Source organism: Hippocampus zosterae, chromosome 12 (genome assembly GCF_025434085.1).
Source record: "Hippocampus zosterae strain Florida chromosome 12, ASM2543408v3, whole genome shotgun sequence".
In the NCBI taxonomy this organism is placed as follows: domain Eukaryota; kingdom Metazoa; phylum Chordata; class Actinopteri; order Syngnathiformes; family Syngnathidae; genus Hippocampus; species Hippocampus zosterae.
In genome coordinates, this window is record NC_067462.1 from 224,092 (window position 1) to 241,931 (window position 17,840).

The 17,840-nt window shown below is 61.9% G+C and overlaps 3 protein-coding genes across 3 annotated transcripts; all 3 read left to right on the top strand.

Annotated features, from left to right (window-relative positions):
* Positions 1–217: 217 nt before the first annotated feature.
* Positions 218–4,395, top strand: gtdc1 (glycosyltransferase-like domain containing 1; the record flags this gene model as incomplete). Its single annotated transcript, XM_052081875.1, has 9 exons — positions 218–477; positions 552–719; positions 790–966; positions 1,632–1,721; positions 2,685–2,794; positions 2,868–3,012; positions 3,086–3,156; positions 3,262–3,353; positions 3,876–4,395. Coding segments are annotated over 9 exons (1,179 nt in total), but the record flags the coding sequence as incomplete, so codon positions are not given.
* A 749-nt stretch (positions 4,396–5,144) lies between these two features.
* On the top strand, positions 5,145–13,672 carry itgav (integrin, alpha V). The gene is made up of 32 exons (XM_052081961.1): positions 5,145–5,691; positions 6,430–6,557; positions 7,204–7,295; positions 7,384–7,498; positions 7,581–7,642; positions 7,721–7,769; positions 7,995–8,117; positions 8,210–8,254; positions 8,362–8,405; positions 8,478–8,534; positions 8,719–8,771; positions 8,834–8,909; positions 8,986–9,115; positions 9,176–9,273; positions 9,544–9,637; positions 9,729–9,774; positions 9,945–10,052; positions 10,116–10,171; positions 10,241–10,395; positions 10,582–10,719; positions 10,791–10,858; positions 10,937–11,081; positions 11,159–11,251; positions 11,394–11,473; positions 11,564–11,644; positions 11,900–12,005; positions 12,082–12,240; positions 12,321–12,467; positions 12,540–12,653; positions 12,714–12,821; positions 12,890–13,009; positions 13,112–13,672. Exons 1-32 carry the CDS (start codon positions 5,483–5,485, stop codon positions 13,202–13,204), a joined length of 3,192 nt encoding a protein of 1,063 aa, XP_051937921.1. The 5' UTR covers positions 5,145–5,482; the 3' UTR covers positions 13,205–13,672.
* A 46-nt stretch (positions 13,673–13,718) lies between these two features.
* LOC127611442 (TGF-beta receptor type-2-like) lies at positions 13,719–17,802 on the top strand. The gene is made up of 8 exons (XM_052081965.1): positions 13,719–14,801; positions 15,769–15,931; positions 16,025–16,239; positions 16,323–16,678; positions 16,747–16,911; positions 17,019–17,156; positions 17,247–17,584; positions 17,645–17,802. The coding sequence occupies exons 1-8, from the start codon at positions 14,768–14,770 to the stop codon at positions 17,649–17,651; spliced, it is 1,416 nt and encodes a 471-aa protein (XP_051937925.1). The 5' UTR covers positions 13,719–14,767; the 3' UTR covers positions 17,652–17,802.
* The last annotated feature ends 38 nt before the right edge of the window (positions 17,803–17,840 follow it).

The following is a 17,840-nucleotide window of genomic DNA, read 5'->3' on the forward strand; positions in this document are numbered from 1 at the left end:
CGCGTGACGTCGATGTTATCGTCGAGGCGCCGTTGGCGCGGCTCCGCGAAGGACGCGGCCGTCGGCAGCACAATGAGAGCCGTAATGACGGCCCGCCGTGTCCCATCATGCCCGGCGGAGCCGATAGGCCGGCTCATTTGCACCGGCAGATACGCCTGATGGACCCGCGGCCGTCGCGGCTCCCGCCACAAATGACTTGGCATTGTGTCCCTAATGGCGTCGCCCGCCCGACCTGTCACTCACTCATTTGGTCACCTTGCCGTCTGCGCCGCGTCAGGTGGCGGCGCCGCCGCCTCCCGCCCGGGTCCTGCTCCTGGAACCGTTCTACGGGGGCTCCCACAAGCAGCTGCTGGACCTGCTCGCCGCCCACCTGGACTCCTGCGTGGCCTTCACCGCGCCCGCCAAGAAGTGGCACTGGAGGGCCAGAACCTCGGCGCTCGACTTCAGCCAGCGCGTCACGCCCAACCCGGCCTACAGGTGGGTGGCGCCCCCCCCCCCCCCCCCCTGGACGGTGAGACTCGCGCGCCTGAGCACCTCCCTCTGCCGGCCAGGGTTCTGTTCTGCAGTTCGGTTCTCAACCTGTGCGAGCTGGCGGCCCTTCGACCGGACCTGGCCCGGCTGAAAAAGGTGGTGTACTTCCACGAGAACCAGTTGGCGTACCCGGTGCGCAAGGAGCAGGATCGGGACTTCCAGTACGGCTACAACCAGATTCTGTCGTGGTAAGCGGCGAATCGGCGGGCTGGCGGGGCCTCGCCCTCGGTGCGCTTTGCCAATCTGTCTTGCCGGCAGTCTGGTGGCCGACGCGGTGGTCTTCAACTCGGCCTTCAACATGGACTCCTTCCTGTCGTCGGTGCCGTCCTTCCTGAACAAGATCCCGGACCGGCGCCCCCCCGACGACCCGGTGCGCGTCATCCGGCCAAAGTGTCGGGTCCTTTATTTCCCGCTCTGCTTGGCTGACGTCGGCAGGTCAGTGAAAGGACGGGACCCGCGCCGCCGCCATTTTGCCGACTTTGCCGAGCAACGGGGCCCGTTTGCGGCGTGGTCGGCACGTGACGCGTCTTATCCTCCCGCCACATGTGTCGGCCTCGCTCATCGGCTCTTTAATCAAAGGAGATCAAGTTTAATCGGAAGAACATCTGCTGAGCACCTTGATCCTCCTTAATCCCGTACCTCATCGCACCCGCGCGCACTGCGCTCATCTGTGCGCACCCGTGCGTGCGTGCGCGCGGGTGACTTGTCAGTCACTCGGGACGAGGTATTCCGCTCGAGTCCTGCCACGCTGGAGGCCGATGCGCCGGGCCTTCCGATAGCGAGTTGCGAGCGCCGTGGTTGCGCCTGAGCCCTCCGCCTTTGCGACACATTTGCGGCGGCGCCGTTATTTGGAGCCGCTCGCAATTGCGGGCCCCCCGAAACGCCGAGAAAAGTTGCCCCCAAATGTTGTGGCGCCTTTTGAATGGGGCCTTGTTGAGCCAAATTGCTGCAATGGGAAAACCCCCAAAGTGCATCCTCGCCTGCGTTGGCGCCACCGAAGGCACCGTGACGTCAGCGTTTTGTTTTATTTGGGAAGGATTTTGCGCCCTGAAAAGTCTGGACTCCTCACCCGAGCGCGCGTGTGCCTTTGTTGCTTTCAGGCCGCTTCCCGAAGACGTGACGGCCGCGGGCACCGCCGCCGCCGCGCAACGGGATGCAAAGCCGCTGCACATCGTTTGGCCTCACCGCTGGTGAGGCGCCGGCTTTCTTACTCCCGTTGGCCTTTGCAAATATCGGGATCATCGGCGCCGCGCCGCCGACAGCGTTCTCGGAAGGTCACGTGGATCGGCCAAGGTATTACGGGGGTGCCGGCGGGCTTCTTAAAGTGGGCTCGGTCGCGTGCCTTGAGGAGCCCGCGTTCCTTCAAACAAGCGACCGATCGTTGACAGAGAGCCTTAAAAGGTCAACTTTTCGGAACGCCAACCTGTATAAACTACCCCCCAAAATCCTTCTAACATACCAAACAAAGCATTTTATGTCAAAATAACGGCAGAACCCCCCCCCCCCCCAAAAAAAATTTCAATGATATATCTCCATCATACAATGTCTGCTTCATGTCTAATCAACATTCTACTTGGTGGCATGACTGCGTTCAGAGTTGGATTCCTGCGTTACTTTTTTCACCAACTCCAAATCATTTGGAGTTGGTGGAAAAAAAAAAACATTTTCCGAATCCGTATGATTTGTGCGATAGGGCCATACACGTAAGATTCAGCACCAAATCCGTATGAGTCGACGGGTATGCGACTGGAGCCGGCGGGGCTCGCGTGCCTCGTTGTTGCTACGGAAAGCTGCGAAGGTGAGCGATGCCGGCAGGGGCGGCGGCAGCGGCGGGGCTCTTTGCTGTTGTGCGTTTTTGGCGGCGCTCTCGTGTCAGCGACACGGGCGGGGCCGCCCTAATCGGCTCTCAACTGAGCAAAACACAGCTGGATTACAGCCGCCGCCACGTTTATTGCGCTCAAATTAGGATTAGCGGCCGCCAGACTTCATCTTCTTCTCATCTTTGCCGCTAATCTGTTTGTGCCCTGGATACTCGCGGCCGGCCACACGTTAGGTCCGGCGTAATTGCCGCCCGCATTTGCACCCATGTCGTGTTGACGTTCTCACAAAGGGCAACATCGATTGATGCCTTGTGTGTGTGTGTGTGTTTGGAGGGAGCACGACAAGGATCCCGAGTTGTTCTTCAGCACCGTGTTGAAGTTGAAAGAAGAAGGACTGGACTTCCTGGTGTCTGTGCTCGGGGAAACGTTCACCGACGTGCCGGGTAAGGCGCGCGCAAGGTGTTCTCGTCCCGCGGCGCCGGCCGGCGCTCACTCGCCGCCGGCTGCTCTTTTCAGATGTGTTTGCGCGCTGCCGCCCTCTGCTGGACTCGCACGTGCTGCACTGGGGCTTCCTGGAGTCGCGAGAGCGCTACCTGAGCGTCCTGCGCCAGGCCGACGTGGTCCTGTCCACGGCGCGGCACGAGTTCTTCGGAGTCGCCGTGTGAGACGCGCGGCGTGTCGCCCTCGACGCCGCCCGATGGCCGGCGCTTGATTTTGTGTGTTGGTGCGTTCAGGTTGGAGGCGGTGCACTGCGGCTGTTACCCTCTGTGTCCCAAGGCTTTAGTGTACCCTGAAATTTTCCCAGGTAAACGTGCGCAGAAGGTCGGCGTGTCCGCCGCCCCCGCGCACACACACACACACACACGCACACACCTGCAAATTAACCCCGCCCCTTTTTTGGGCCCCTCAGCGGAGTACCTGTACGCCACTCCCCAGCAGCTCCTCAAGAGGTTGCGCAGCTTCTGTGGCCAACCCAGCCGCGTACGCGCACACACGGTCAAGGTATTATTCATACACACGCACCCCCCCAGGCAAGAATTGGATTTGAGGCCCAAGACTGGTAAATGCATGGATGGGAACAACCGCTAGAGGGCGCCATCTCTTGACTCAGGGCTCACAGCCATCTCTCGCGGTCACTTGGATTGGGCGGTTAGTTGAATTTTTTTTGGTTGGGTGGGGGGGCTGCCGGCCTGAAAATTCAGCGAGTTTTTTTTTTTTTACTCGTGCACCAAAAGTCTGCAGGTAAAGCGATGAAGCGGAGGGGCGGGTCTCCCGCTCCACGCCGCCGCCCACAATTGGCTCTTCAAGGTCCAGACCCCCGCCTGGTGTCGGACATTTGCTCAAAATTGATATCTAGCATAATAAGTGGCCGGATGAGAACGAGTGAGTGGGGAAGAAGAGAACATTTTGAGAAGCGCGCTAGCCGCAAATGGCGATATTCAATCGGTGGCAAGTGCGCCTTATTTTAGCGCCCTTTCCATTGGCTTCAGTTAGCGTGTGATCTTTTGTGTTTTGTGTCCCCAGGTGGACACGTCCCGTTTCTCCTGGGACGTCCTCAAGGGGGCTTATCAAAGTCTGCTGAGCCCATGAACTTCCTGCGGGCTCGACGCTTTTTTTTTTTTTTTTCTAGGTGACGCAAGGTGACGACGACCAAGTTTTGCTTTCGCGGGATTTGCAACTCTCATCCAAAAATTCCACTTGGCGCCTCAAAGGAGATTAAGGCGGAATTATGACCTCATCGCCCAATAATCCCGACAGCACGACAAGAGGCAAACACGCACGGACGTAACGTCACGGACGCCCTGGTCAAAGTTGGTCTGGGCGGGGTCCCGCACGGCGGACGCTTCGTGAGGAACATCGCAGAGTCAACACTGAGCCTCGGCCCCCTCCCTTGCCTTTGTTTTACACATCAACTTTTTTGCTAAAGCGTGTCGTTAGTTCCCATCTCACCTTTTGGGGCACGCGTGGACAATTGCTACGACTGAATAGATGCTTGAAAAAGGATCTGGGGTTTTATGACCAAGTAAAATTCAGTCTCATTTTCTATTACTGCCTTTGAACGATCCATTCCGCCGTTGGCGTTCAACATGGGGCTGATCGATTCTCGCCGCGGTGACATCCGCGGGGGGTTCGACCGTGCCGAATGTCGCTCGGTGCTGACAGCGTGGGAGGTCCTCGTGGTCTTGTTCCTTTTCACATACTTTCATAATTCATGCGTGTCTTAATTATTTCACACCTGCGTTTCTTTTTGAAATGGATCTCTCCATGCTAAACGCGCTATTTACTTTTGCCCCCCTTTTTCACATAAGGGCGAGAGAGGCCGTGTCACGATGCGACGGCGCCCTCTGCTGGCAACCGCGGGACCTGGCTTCATCCCAAACAGATTGGCAAAGGCGCAAGTCCACGAACACTTTGTGGATACTTGGCCGACCCACGATAGCATCGAGAGATTCAAGTTGACTGACGAAGCTTAGAAAAGTCGTGGACGCAACCCGCTTTTGTTTTGGTCGCTGGCTGGGTCCCTGGGACGAGATGGCTTGTAACGGCGCTGCTAATCCTCGAATACTTTTGAGGGCTATCTATCAGTCTTTTATCTTCGGCAGGTGCGCGAGAAAAAGCCACGTCACGGATGTACTCATATCCGAACGCACGGCACGAAGTGACCATTTTCTAAGATCATCGCTTCAATAAATGGGTGCGGGAGTTTGAACAGGTGCAAATATTTATTTTGCCGCCCGTCATGGCGGAGGAGGCGTTTTACGAAGGTTGTGACGTATCGCGCCAAGGATGAAGGTTGAGGGGGGGGGGGCGGATAGGAAATATGTTTTATTGTGAAAACCGAGTCGAGCTCTGAACGGGGAGTAGCTTTATTGCACGTGACGTCACGGGTTGTTTTCCCGGTCCGGCCTTCCGCCAAACGCGATCAAATATTTCCCAGCCGCGACAAGCTGCCGCTCGTCCGACGACGCGCCCCTTTTCCCGGCGAAGTAAGGTGAACGAACCGGGACGCTCGAGAAGGACGCGCGCTCGCTCAGTAGCTCGTTAGCCGGCGGTAGTGTGCGGGCGAAAGTCTCCCGAAGCTTCGGTCTCCCAAGCCTTTCTCCCTCTTTGCTTCCCGTCCTCACTCGGCCATGGCAGCGGGACCGGGGCGGCGCGGCCGTCTCCCCGCCGTCGTCGTTGTCGAGTCGGTGGCGAGGGCGGCGGCGGTGGTGCTGGTCGTGTTGGCGCGAGGCGGAGGCGCATTCAACCTGGACGCCGAGCGGCCGTCGGTGTACGACGGGCCGCCGGGGAGCTATTTCGGCTTCTCGGTGGACTTCTTCAAAGCCCCCGACAACCAACAGTAAGAAAGACGAAGCCTCTCGCCACATTCCCACAAAAACGAGCTGGCGCTTTTGCTTGGTGAACTTGACGCGAGCGGGCGATTGAGCGGAGGCGACTTATTTGGTTGTTTTAGTTTTTCAACCACTTTTAGAAAGGTTCTCTCCCCCCACACACACAAGATAAAAAAAAAATTGGGAGCCGGGCTACTGCGCATGCGCCGCAGTCTTCTCCGGGAAGGCTTGGGCTTCACTTCCCTCCCGCTCGTGTCCATAATTGGGCACATGACGAGAGCGCCACTTCCGAGCCCAAAACCCAACCGTCTTTCGATTTTTTTTGCCTTAAGGCAGGACTTTAATTCCAAACTTCAACCCACGTTCCCCGTTGACGAGGTTGAAGGGGGGGGGGGGGGGGTAAAGCGGGTAATTTAGGGGGGAAAATCTGAATTAAATGTAATGTGTGATCAAGCAACAAGTGTGACGAAAGGAAAGACGGTTGGATGCTGAGAAAGTCCGAAATCCCGCCAAGCGTCAACGTGTGATAGCAAATGACGTCGGCAAGCACTCATATCAACCTTGTCCGAATCTCAAACAAGAATAATGCGAAGGATTAGACGGTCGAAGGGCCGGCACGCCACGCCAGATATTTTTCCAATTGTCCAAGAGCGCGTCTCTGCTCCACATGCGGCCAATAAGGCATTGAGACGGTAGAAGGGGGGGCGCATGCGCCAGCCTAACTGGGACTCTGCCCATGCGCTCAGGTCGGACGTCCTGATCGGAGCGCCGCGGGCCAACACGTCAGGCGAGGTGCTGGAGCGAGGGGCCGTCTACAGCTGCCCCTGGGCGGGCGGCGCCGCCGCCTGCCGCCAGGTCCTCTTCGACTCCTCAGGTACAACCGCCGGGCGGCAGCCGGCCGCCTTCCGCCATCATCACTTGGCTCGCTCGCTCACGGGAAATCCACAACGGGAAAGAGACTTTTTTTTACGGTTCCAATTTAGCCGTCCTTTTCTTTCAAATGCGTATGCAACGTTTCCAACAATTGGAACGGCCCGTTTCCCCCCCCCATCAGTGTTGCCTGCATGATTCAACAGCATGATTGGGGATTATTGCTGTGTGTGTGTGTGTGTGTGTGTGAGAGCGCAGAAGAGGAAGTGAGCTGCTCAAGTCTTGCGCCATTTTTGGAGCTTTGGTCGGCTTTGTTTCCGTGGCGGAGTTTCCGTCGCGAAGGCTTGGTCACGCTCGTCTTTGCCGGATGCCCACAAATAGCAGCGTGACGGCTTGCTCCGCCCCCCCGTCCCCAAAAATGCCGCGCCGCATTTTCCAAAGCGTCAATAATCTCCCGATTTGGAAAGGCGGGATGCGATTGCGAACAAAGCCCGATGGTGCCGCAAATAACGACAGACTTGTTAGCCGCGGCCCGTAAAAGCCACCGAAAGCACCCGGACCCGAACCCTCGAAGCAAAACGGCGGCCCGCCAACGGTCACGCGGCGTCGGGGCGGGCCGTCCAGTTGATTCTTTCTTTTGTTTTGGGCAGGTGACAGAAAGAATGCCGACGGCGCGCAGATGGAGTTCAAATCCAAGCAGTGGTTCGGCGCTTCGGTGCGCTCGGACGGCGAGCACATCCTGGTCAGGCCTCGGCGGCGTCTCGGGAAGCTCTCCTTTGAGTTGGCCAAAGCCAATTCGCCGCCGTTGTCGTCGTTGTTTGCACCGGCAGGCGTGCGCGCCGCTCTACCAGTGGTCCACCTTCGGGGTGTCGGAGCGCGAGCCGGTGGGGACGTGTTTCCTGAAGAAAGACCAGACGGTGGTGGAGTACTCTCCGTGCCGATCCAGTGCGTCGCCGTCGGGCCGCCGTGTCCCCCCCTCCCCGACCGGCCCCGCCGCCTTACTATATTTCTTCCGCCGCGCGCGCAGGTGCCAACTCTCCGGAGGGGCAGGGCTTCTGCCAGGCCGGCTTCAGCGCCGACTTCCTCAAGGTCGGTGTGGCCCCGCGCCGGCGCGCCCGCGACGAGCTCAGCCGCTCACGTGCGTGTGTGTGCGTGCGTGTCTTGCAGATGGACAAGCGAGTGGTGGTGGGAGGACCCGGAAGCTTCTACTGGCAAGGTCCCGTCAGCCGCCTTTCCCCTTCCCTCTTTCGGCTTTTTTTTCCCGCTTGACGCGTCGGGCAAACTCAAAGCGCGCCTTTCCTTTTGGAACTTGAAAAAGGGGCGCGGCCTTTCCGTCCCCGAGTGCCGTCTCGCGCCTTTGGCGAGAAGGAGCCGTCCGGGCTTTTGCTCTGGAGCTGAGCAAAAGCCCCCCCCCCCTCCCCCCTCCCCCCTTCTCCCGCAGGTCAGCTGATCTCAGACGACGTGTCCGAAATCTTGGCCCGCTTCGACAACGGCTACATCAGCCCCTACGGAAACACGCTGGCCACCAAGTCGGCCGGCGCGCAGTACGACGACAGCTACCTGGGTAAGCCGAGCGGCGGCCGGTAGGGAGGGAGGGAGGGAACGCCGGCGCACCCCCCCGTGCTCAAGCCGACTCCGGTTCTTTTTCCTCGCCAGGATATTCGGTGACGGTGGCGGACTTCAACGATGACGCAAAAGAAGGTAGTCCCGACGCACGGCTCGCTTGTCGCTCGGCCCGCGCGGGAACTTTTTGGCCAGACGGCATTTGAAGGCCTTCCGCGAGTTGAGGAGTGGGCGTGTCTTTGCAGATTACGTGACGGGGGTGCCGCGGGGCGACAAGGCGCTGGGTTACGTGAGTCGCGCGCTCGGCGCTGGCGCATGCGCGCGCACGCGCCCGTTAACCCGCGTTTCTCCCGCGTTTCAGGTCAACATCTTGAACGGCCGCAACATGGAGTCCATGGTCAACTTCACGGGAAGCCAGGTGAGCGCGCCGCCTTTCCCGCCCTCGTGGCCTCCTGTCGCTCGCGGATTGGTTGGAAAAAAGGCGCGAGCGACGACCCGAGGCCGCCGGGTCCCGTTGGTGGCGCTTGCGCAAACGCCTCGACGCGGCTTCCTTTGCGTGCGCCCAAAACGTGCCTCTCTCTTCTCTCGGTGCCCCCCCCAAGATGGCCGCCTACTTCGGACACTCGGTCGCCGCCAGCGACGTCAACGGGGACGGGTGAGTGGCGCGCGTGGCCGAGCGTTAACGCGGGCGCGGCTGACGCTGGCCCGTGCGCGCAGATTGATAGACCTGCTGGTGGGGGCGCCTCTCTTCATGGACCGAGGCTCCGACGGCAAGCTGAGGGAGGTGGGACAGGTAAGGGACGCCCCCGCCCGCGCGCGCGCCGCCGGCGTCTTTGCCGCGCCGCCCGTCTTGACCGGATGGCGTCCAGGTGTGCGTCTACTTGGGCCGAGGAGGCTTTTCCTTCCAGCCTCCGCGGACGCTCGTCGGCTCCGAGGTCTACGCCCGATACGGCTCGTCCGTCGCCGCGCTGGGAGATCTCAATATGGACGGATACAACGGTAGGCCCGCCCGCTGCGCGTGGGTGCGCGCGTGCGCTAACGCCCGGCGTGTTTCTCCAGATGTGGCCATCTCTGCCCCCTACGGTGGCCCGGAGCGCCTGGGCCAGGTGTACATCCACAACGGCGGACCTCAAGGCCCGTCGCGGACGCCCTCGCAGGTACGAGCGCCGTGACAAATCCCGCGCGATCCGAATTTGGCCTTGCCGCACCCGACGTCGAACGAGCTACTTGCTGCTTACGGATGCGCGACGGGGGTGGCGGGAAGTCAAATGATTTCTGTTCACTTGGAAAACAATTTGAGGGAAGAAAATGTTTTGCTCTCTACAACGAATCAATGCGAGCGCAAAGAGATGCCGGCGGTTTTTCACGCGAGCTCCTCCGTGGCTAGCGCTAGCCTAGCATAGGCGCTAACTGGCGCCTCCCCCCAGGTCCTGCGGGGCGAGTGGGCGTCCGCCGCCATGCCCGCCAGCTTTGGCTACTCCATGACGGGAAACACGGACATCGACCGCAACGGCTACCCGGGTAGGCGCGCCGGCCCGCCGGGAGGGGGGGGGGCCGCGAGGCGGGCTGACGGCTGCCAAACCTTTTGTGTGTGTGTGTGTGTGTGGCGCAGATTTACTGGTCGGGGTCTTTGGAGCCGACAGGGCCGTTTTGTACAGGTAATGCGCCTGGGCCGTGTCGCGTGTCTGCGCCTGTGCGACCACAGCGTGCGTGCGAGAGATGGGGGGAGGGAGGGGGGGAGCAAAAACCGGGCTCTTGACAAGAAGCGGGTGGGGGTGCCTCGACGAGTGCTCTCGGGCTCAAAGGCGCGCGCGTCGTGTGTGCGTAGAGCGCGTCCGGTGATCAGCGTCAACGCCACGCTGGACATCAGCCCTCAGATCATCAACCCTGAGGAGAAGAGCTGCGTGCTGCCCGGCTCCGGCGCCGCCGTGTCTTGGTGAGTGCCGCCGCCTAGGTCCGCCCTCGCTAACCGCCCTCGCTAACCGCCCGCCGTTTTCAGCTTCAAGGTCAAGTACTGCCTGAAGGCCAGCGGGCCAGGGGCGCCGGCCTCCCTCAGTGAGTCGCGTTCGCCGCCGCCGCTTTGCCGTGGATTTTGCCGGCGCGTGACCGGCCGGCTCGTTCTAGCCTTCGGCGTGGAGGTGCTGCTGGACCGGCTGAAGCAGAAGGACTCGGCCAAGCGGGTCCTCTTCTTGCACGGGCGGAGCGTCGGCTACGCCAAGAACATGACGCTGAGCAACGGCGAAGGGCCCGCCTGCGAGGAGCAGCACGTCTTCCTCAGGGTAGGGGGCCGGGGGGGTGGGGGGGTCAGCCTCTCAACGGGAAATCTCGTCCAGATTGTTGCCGATTTTCCGGCTTCGCAATGACTTTTTTGAAGGGAAGGCGTAGAATCAAAATTGAGCCATGATGCGGGGGGGGGGGACGGACGTTGCGAGCGTCTCCTCATTGAAGCGCGTTTGTGGCGGCAGGACGACCGCGACTTCCGCGACAAAATCACGCCCATCTCGGTGGTTCTGGAGTACACCTTGGACTACGGGCGCGCCCAAGACCGCAACGGCCTGCGGCCGGTCCTGGACGTGGCGGCGCCGCCCAACGTCACCCGGCAGGTAAAGCGCCTCGGGCCGCCCGCTCCTCTTGCTTTGTTACCCGGTGAACAGCGCCCCCGCGCGGCCGCCAGGCTCACATCCTGCTGGACTGCGGCGACGACAACATCTGCAAGCCCGACCTGCGGCTGTCGGTCCAGAGGTGACGACGCCGCCGGAGCGAAAAGACGTTTGGCGCCGACGCCTCTAAACCCCGTCCGTCCGTCCGTCTGTGCGCCAGCGACCGTTCGGAGATGGCCATCGGCGACGACAACGCGGTGACGCTGGAGATCGTGGCGGAGAACCGCGGCGAGGGCGCCTACGAGGCCGAGCTCCACGTCTTCCCGCCGCAGCAGGCCGACTTCACCGGCGTGGTGCGCAGCCAGGTGGGCGAGCGCCGGTCGGGACCCGCCCCCCCGGCGCCGCTTTTGCGGCTGACGCCCGGGCGCCGTTGTGTCGGCAGACGCTGAGCCGGCTGTCGTGCGCCTACAAGAAGGAGAACCGCACCAAGATGGTGGTCTGCGATCTGGGCAACCCCATGAAGGGCGGCAGCAAGGTCGGGACGCCCACACACTCACAACCTTTTCTCAAACATCTGCAAGTTTGCCTTTTGTTTTGGGGGCTTTTCTCCATTGTCTCACATGGAGTTGTTCGTTCCCCCAACCCCCGGCACGACGCCCTTCCCGGCACTACGGCAGGTGCTGGCCGAGCTGCGCTTCGGCATCCATCAGCTGTCGGAGGACGACACGGATGTCCGCTTTGACCTGCAGATGGTCAGGTCAGACCCCCCCCGCACCCCCACCAAGCAAAGAGCAGCCCCGTTTGACCGGGCTTGCGCCTTTCTCGTCTCTCTCGCCTTTCTTTGCAGCTCCAACCAGTTCAACAGCACCAGCGCCAGAGTGTCCAGCGTCACCAAGCTCATCGTGGTGGCGCAAGTCTCCATACGAGGGTAGCGCACGCACGCACGCACGCACGCACGCACGTTCCTTGTCCAAGGAACTACGTTAGGCCTCGATTGGAGGGGGCGGCCAAATCTTCTCGAAAGCTTGCGGGGCGCGGGAGGGGCGCGTTTGACGGCCTCGGAGCGGGCCTCGCTCTTGATTTGGGCAGGCGCGCGTTCTCCGCCCATGTCGGAAGCGGTCGCGCGCAACGTGTGGCCGGACTTGACGACAATAACGAGGGCTTGTCCCGTGCACCTTGGCAGCACCTCGTCCCCCGGCCAGCTATTGCTTCCCATCGCCAACTGGCAATCCAAAGTCCCTCCGCTCAGCGGCGACGACATCGGCCCGCAAATCGTGCACGTCTACGAGGTACGCGCGCAGCCCAGCGGGCGTCGAGCGGGGGCCCCGAGCGGCCCCCGGATGGCTCTTGTGCTTTTTGGCGCAGCTGCTGAACAGCGGCCCCAGCACGCTGAGCCGGGCGGCGCTGGAGGTGGAGTGGCCGTACGCGTACAACAACGCCTCCCTGCTCTACATCACCCACTTGGACACGGAAGGACCCGTCAACTGCTCGGCCGACGTGCGGCTCAACGCGCGCAACGTCACCGTAAGACGCCGTTGGCTCCCTCGTCACCGCCTGCGCCGCTTCTTTTCACACGACGGCGACGCCCGTGACGCTTTTTACAGCTGGAGAGTCCCCCGGCGCCGGCCGTGGCCGCGCTGAAAAACGCCAACGCCAACGCCAACGCCAGCGCCGGAGACGGACAGATGGAAGGACGCAAGCGCCTGCGCAAGCGGGATCTGGAGACGCCAGACGACCACCTGGTCAAGCTGGTAAAAGCCGCGGCGCCCGCCCTCCGCCGCGGCGGCCGGCCGGCGTCTTGACGGCTCTGCGCGCACCCGCAGGACTGCGGCGCGGCGGCCTGCGTGAAGCTTCGCTGTCAGGTGGGCCGGCTGGAGAGGAAGAAGAACGCCATCGTCTTCATTTACTCCCGACTGGACGTCAACAACTTCCTCAGGGTACGCTCGCCGGCGCCGGCGTGCGCTTGACGACGGCGTGACCTTGTCGTGCGCGCGTAGGCGGAGAACGAGAACCGCTCGTACGTCTTGGTGTCGTCGGCCTCCTTCAATGTCATCCAGATGCCCTACAAGAAGATTCCGGCCACGCTGCCGTCCAACAGCACCACCGTGAGTGAGACGCGCTCGCGCGGCCGGCGCTCCGGGCGCTCCGGGCGCTCACGTCTTTTTGGCCGCAGGTTAGCGTGTCGGTGCTGTGGGTGGCGGACGCCCCCCAGCCGGTGCCGGCTTGGGTGGTGGCGCTGGCCGTGCTGGCCGGCTTGCTGCTCCTGGCGCTGCTCATCTTCATCATGTACAAGGTTAGCGAGGCGCGCGCCCTTTCCATGGTGGGAAAATGCCCAACGGGTTCCGATGGCGCCGTTTGACGCTTGGCCGTGTGTGTGGTGTGTGTGTGCGTGCAGCTGGGCTTCTTCAAGCGAGTGCGCCCCCCGCAGGAGGATTGCCTGGAGAAGGAGCAGCTGCAGCCCGAGGAGAACGGAAACGCCGACACCTAGCCGGCCGGGCCTAGCTTAGCGTAGCGCCGAGGCGCAGGCGTGAGCGCCGTCGGACTCTTTGCGCTTTGTTGGCGGCCGCCGGCTTTCTCCACAACCGCACCGTGCTAGGCGTGTGCTCGTCTGCGCGCTAGCCGCCCCTCTTGGCTCATCACGCCGCTTTCGGACCATAGGTCCTAACTCACTTTTTTAAATTGTTTTTTTTTTCAACTAAATGCGAGACGCCGAAACATTGTTCTCTCCCATCCGCTGCTCATTCTTCTAAAAACAACAAAAACTTTGACCGGCTAACGCGGGCAGCCGTTTGTTTTCGGTCTGGCGAGAACGTCCGCTACGCTACATTGGCGAATGTCCGAAAATATTTTTAGCCAACGCCATTGTTGAAAATTGAGCAAGGAGATGCTCGGGCCACGCTGTTGCCGTCATGTCCGCTCGCCCCCAATGTCAAACAATCATCTTTTAAATGTACATCCCCCCCCCCAAAAAAAGGCAAATTAATGGCGCCATCGTTACTTTTCAACGGCAAGAAAAAAAATGAACGTGTCACCGATGCGTGTTTTGACCGTTGCTGGCATCTTGGCAAAAGTCCACATTTGCTCGAGTTCCTCGGCCACATGGCGTCCGGCTTCATTCTGGGAGTGCGGATTGACCTTCCGGCGTACTTGCGGGCCCCGCGCCACAAATGGAGCGTTTGCAGGCCACGGACTAGGGAAGAAACGTGACGAATAAACCGCAGCCTCGCTAAAGCCAGGAAATGACAACTCCACCTTGACTTCATTTTCCAACATATTGATATTGGTGTCGTGACAAAGGATTCAAGATGTTTTTTTTTTTTCAAGACCTAATGCGGACCACACGCGCACGCCAAAGGCCGTCGCCCGCGGCGCTGCGGCAAAACGCTCCCTTTGTAGCGTTGGGAACGTCGTTTGCCAGCCAATGTCGCCGAAAAGCGCCAACGAAGCGCTCGGCTCTCTCCGCGACTTCATCTGGAGCCTTCTTCTTTGGTGCCGAGTCGTCTTTTGCTGTCATTAACTTTGGAAATAAAACCTTTTGTCCGTCCATCGTTGCCGTTGTTGAACTTGCTGACGTCATTCGCTCCCCCGTCGTCTTCTCCGCCAATGTGCGCCGAACACAAGTGGGGAGCCGGCGCAAAATCCGATCTTGGCGTCTTTGTGACTTGCGGGGGGGAAAAAAAGGGCCAAAGAGCGAGAGGTGATGTCGGAAAGGGAAAGCTCGACCGAGCGGAAAGCGGGCCGGCCACAGAGGAAATAATTGCGCTCGGTGCCCAGCGGGGGGCGACAAAGCGACGCGAGTCGTCTCGCACCGAACGGGACAAACGAGAAGAAAAAAGTCAATGACGCCTGAGGAAACTTGTAAATCCATCAAAAAATGAGGACGTCTTAAATGCCAGAGGAATATGCCAATGATTTTCTTTGGGAATATTGATTTTTTTCTTTGTTGAACAAATGATCATGACGTCACGGAAGGCTGAACCAATGGCTGGCCACTGTGGGCGGGGCCGGCTGCCATGTGGATCGCAAACATCTGGACTCGTCAATTGTCATCATGTGGACCGACCAACTCATCGTCGTCGTCAGCTGTGAGTTGTGCCACTTTACACCACTTTGTGTGTGTGTTGCGCATGGTGGGATCGGGGCGGAACATGAGATGGGGGGGGGGGGGGGGGGGTTGCCGTCGCTTTCTTTTTTGTTGTCTTTCCTGCTTTTGATTCCAGCCTGACGAAAGCGACGGGCGGCTCCGCGCGGTCCGCCTTTTACCTTGGACGAGCTTCGGCGCGTCCCCGAGCCGTTGTCGCGCCACTTCTCTCCCCGCTGCGCTCATCTCCGGCACACGCTCGACGTCGGCGCACGGGGGCCTCTTCGCACGCGCGCTTGGGCGCAGCCCGGTGCCAGTCGCTCTCGTCTTCACCGGCAAAGACAAAAGACGGCAGTGTGCGCGCGGGTCGTACGAGGGCGTGAAAAGAAGTCAAGTCGCGTCCGAGCGAGTGAGTCCAGGTCACGGGTGAGGGCGCGGGGAGGTGGGAGGCACAAAGTTGCAGCTCGATCGCAAGCGGCCGCCTAAAAATAAACGGAATGAAAACAAAACATCCCAAAATGAAAGCTGACCCTGAAGAAAGACGCTCAAGTTGCAGCAGACGCGGATTCAAACGCGCAACCAAACGGGAAAGACAGGAAAAGCGTCTGAGTCGCTCGTCCCGGTTTAGGGGCCCGCAGCCGAGCTGGTCGTCTTTTGCCCGTCTTCTTTTCCTACTTCTGGCGTTGGGGTCTCGTCACCCTCGTTGGCTTTTTAACTCCTCGCGTCGAGCAACCGACGCACCGCGACCTCGGGCGTCTCTCCCGGCTGCGCCCGGCTGCGCCCGCTTGTTTGTTTCCGGATCCCTGTCGGACCGTGGCGCGATTGGGTCGTCCCGTTGCGCTTCGGACACGGTTGCAAGATGGGTTTGTTTGGAGCCGTTGTCCCGCGTGAGCCGAAGCGATTTCTTTGCAGTTGACGCTCCCGCCTCACGTTGTTGTTGTTGTTGTTGTTGTCGTCGTGGGTGCGCTTAGTGTCCGCGGCGGCGTTTGGCGGCCATCTTAACTTCAACGTGTGCATGTGGTGCGACGCGAGCAGTCCGACGTGCGGCGAGCGGCGCGGGGAGCGCGTCTGCTTCTCCAACTGCTCCCTGTCCTCCTTCTGCTCCTCCCCGCGCGACATCTGCGTGGCCCTCTGGTGAGCAGACGCGCCGGCGCGCCGTTCCGCTCCGGCCGTCGCCGGGCTGAGCCGCGCGCGCACTAACGCGGCGACGGCGCTCCTCTTGCGCAGGCGCGAGAGCAACGCGAGCGTGTCCGTGCGCACCATGTGTCACGATCCCGGGCGGCCGTTGGAGGGCGTGAGGGCGGGGGCGCTCCCGCTCAACTCCACGTCCCACGAGTGCCGCATGACCGCGGCGGCGCCCGCCGAGGGCGGGCTGAAGGTGTGCGCTTGCCGCGGCCGGCACGAGTGCAACGACGAGCTCGTCTTTCGCCGCCGCGCTGACGGTGAGCCACGACCCGTCGAGCCACGACGACGCCGACTCCGGTCACGTCGCCCTGTCACACATGTGCTGTTTGCCGCGGTTCAGGTCCGTCACCCGCGCCGGGCAAAGACGTGATGGCCGTGGTCCTGGTCAGCCTGGCGCCGCCCGTTTTGGTGCTCGTCGTCGCCGTGGCCCTCTACAGGGCCCGCCGCAAAGACGGGCCCCCGCGTCCGCCGACCCTGTCGCCGGTGGGAAAACCCCCTCCGGCGGTGCGCCTGGAGGCGGTGGTGGGCGGCGGCGGATCCGCGCGGGTGTGGCGGGCCCGGCTCCCGAACGGCGGCTCGGCGGTGGCGGCGAAGGTTTTCCCCGCCGCGCGGGAGGCCTCCTGGAGGCGCGAGGCGGCCATCTTGGCCGACGACGGCATGAGGCACCGCAACGTCATCGAATTCCTGGGGGCGCAGGTGAGCGCGCCGAAGCCACGGGGACGAAGCGCGCCCGCTCTGGCGCTGACCAAGGTGGCGCTCAACAGGCGAGGGGCGGGGCCTACTGGCTGCTGCTGGCCTATCACAGGCTGGGCAACCTCCAAGACTTCCTGGCGACCAACGTGCTGGACTGGAAGCGGCTGCTGACCATGGCGAGCGGCCTGGCTCGCGGCCTGGCGCACCTGCACAGTGACACCCGGTGGCCGCCCAAGGTAACGCGCCCGCGCACCCGTCCGCCGGGCCCTTCTCATCCGATACCCGAAAGGTCACGGGCGGCGGCCGACGTGGCGAGAAGCTTTATTGCCGGCGAGCGTTTCAGGTGGCCGTGGCTCACCGCGACGTGAAGAGCAGCAACGTGCTGCTGAAGGACGACGGAGACGTGGTCCTGTGCGACTTCGGCCTGGCCGTCCAACTCCGCGCCGAGCTCACGGCCGACGACTTTGCCAACAGCGGACAGGTGGGGCGCCGGTGCCGGCGAGGTGCGTCCGTCTGTCCGTCCGTCGTTTGCGCCGGGGCCACGTGACGCCCTTTGCGTGCGTGCGGCCAGGTGGGCACGCCGCGCTACATGTCGCCCGAGGCGCTGGAGTCGCGCGTCAACCTGCGGGACGGCGAGTCCTTCAAGCAGATGGACGTCTACTCCATGGCGCTCGTCCTCTGGGAGATGGCTTCGCGCTGCCGGGCCACCGGAGGCAAGCCAGAGCCGCGCCTCGCCGGCCCGCCGTCGGCTTCGCTCACGCGCGTGCCCTCGTGTGCGCAGAGGTCGGCGGCTACGCGCCGCCATTCGGCGCCGCGGCGGGCGAGCGTCCGCGCGTGGACGGGATGCGGCATTTGGTCATCGGGGGGCGCCGACGCCCCGACATCCCGCCGGGATGGACGAGGCATCGGGTAACGGCCGCCGCCTTTCTCGCGCCGACGTGCTAGCGCGCTAAGGCGCCTCTCCCGCAGGGAATGAGCGCCTACTGCCGGATGCTCACGGAGTGCTGGGACCACGACCCCGAGGCGCGCCTCACCGCGCTCTGCGCGCTGGAACGATTACGCGCGCTCGGGCGGCGGGAAGACGGACGACTCGTCGACGAGGAAGCGCGGCCGCATTGAAGGGCGGCGGCGGGGAGACGCGACGTCCCGGGTTTTCCCGAGACTT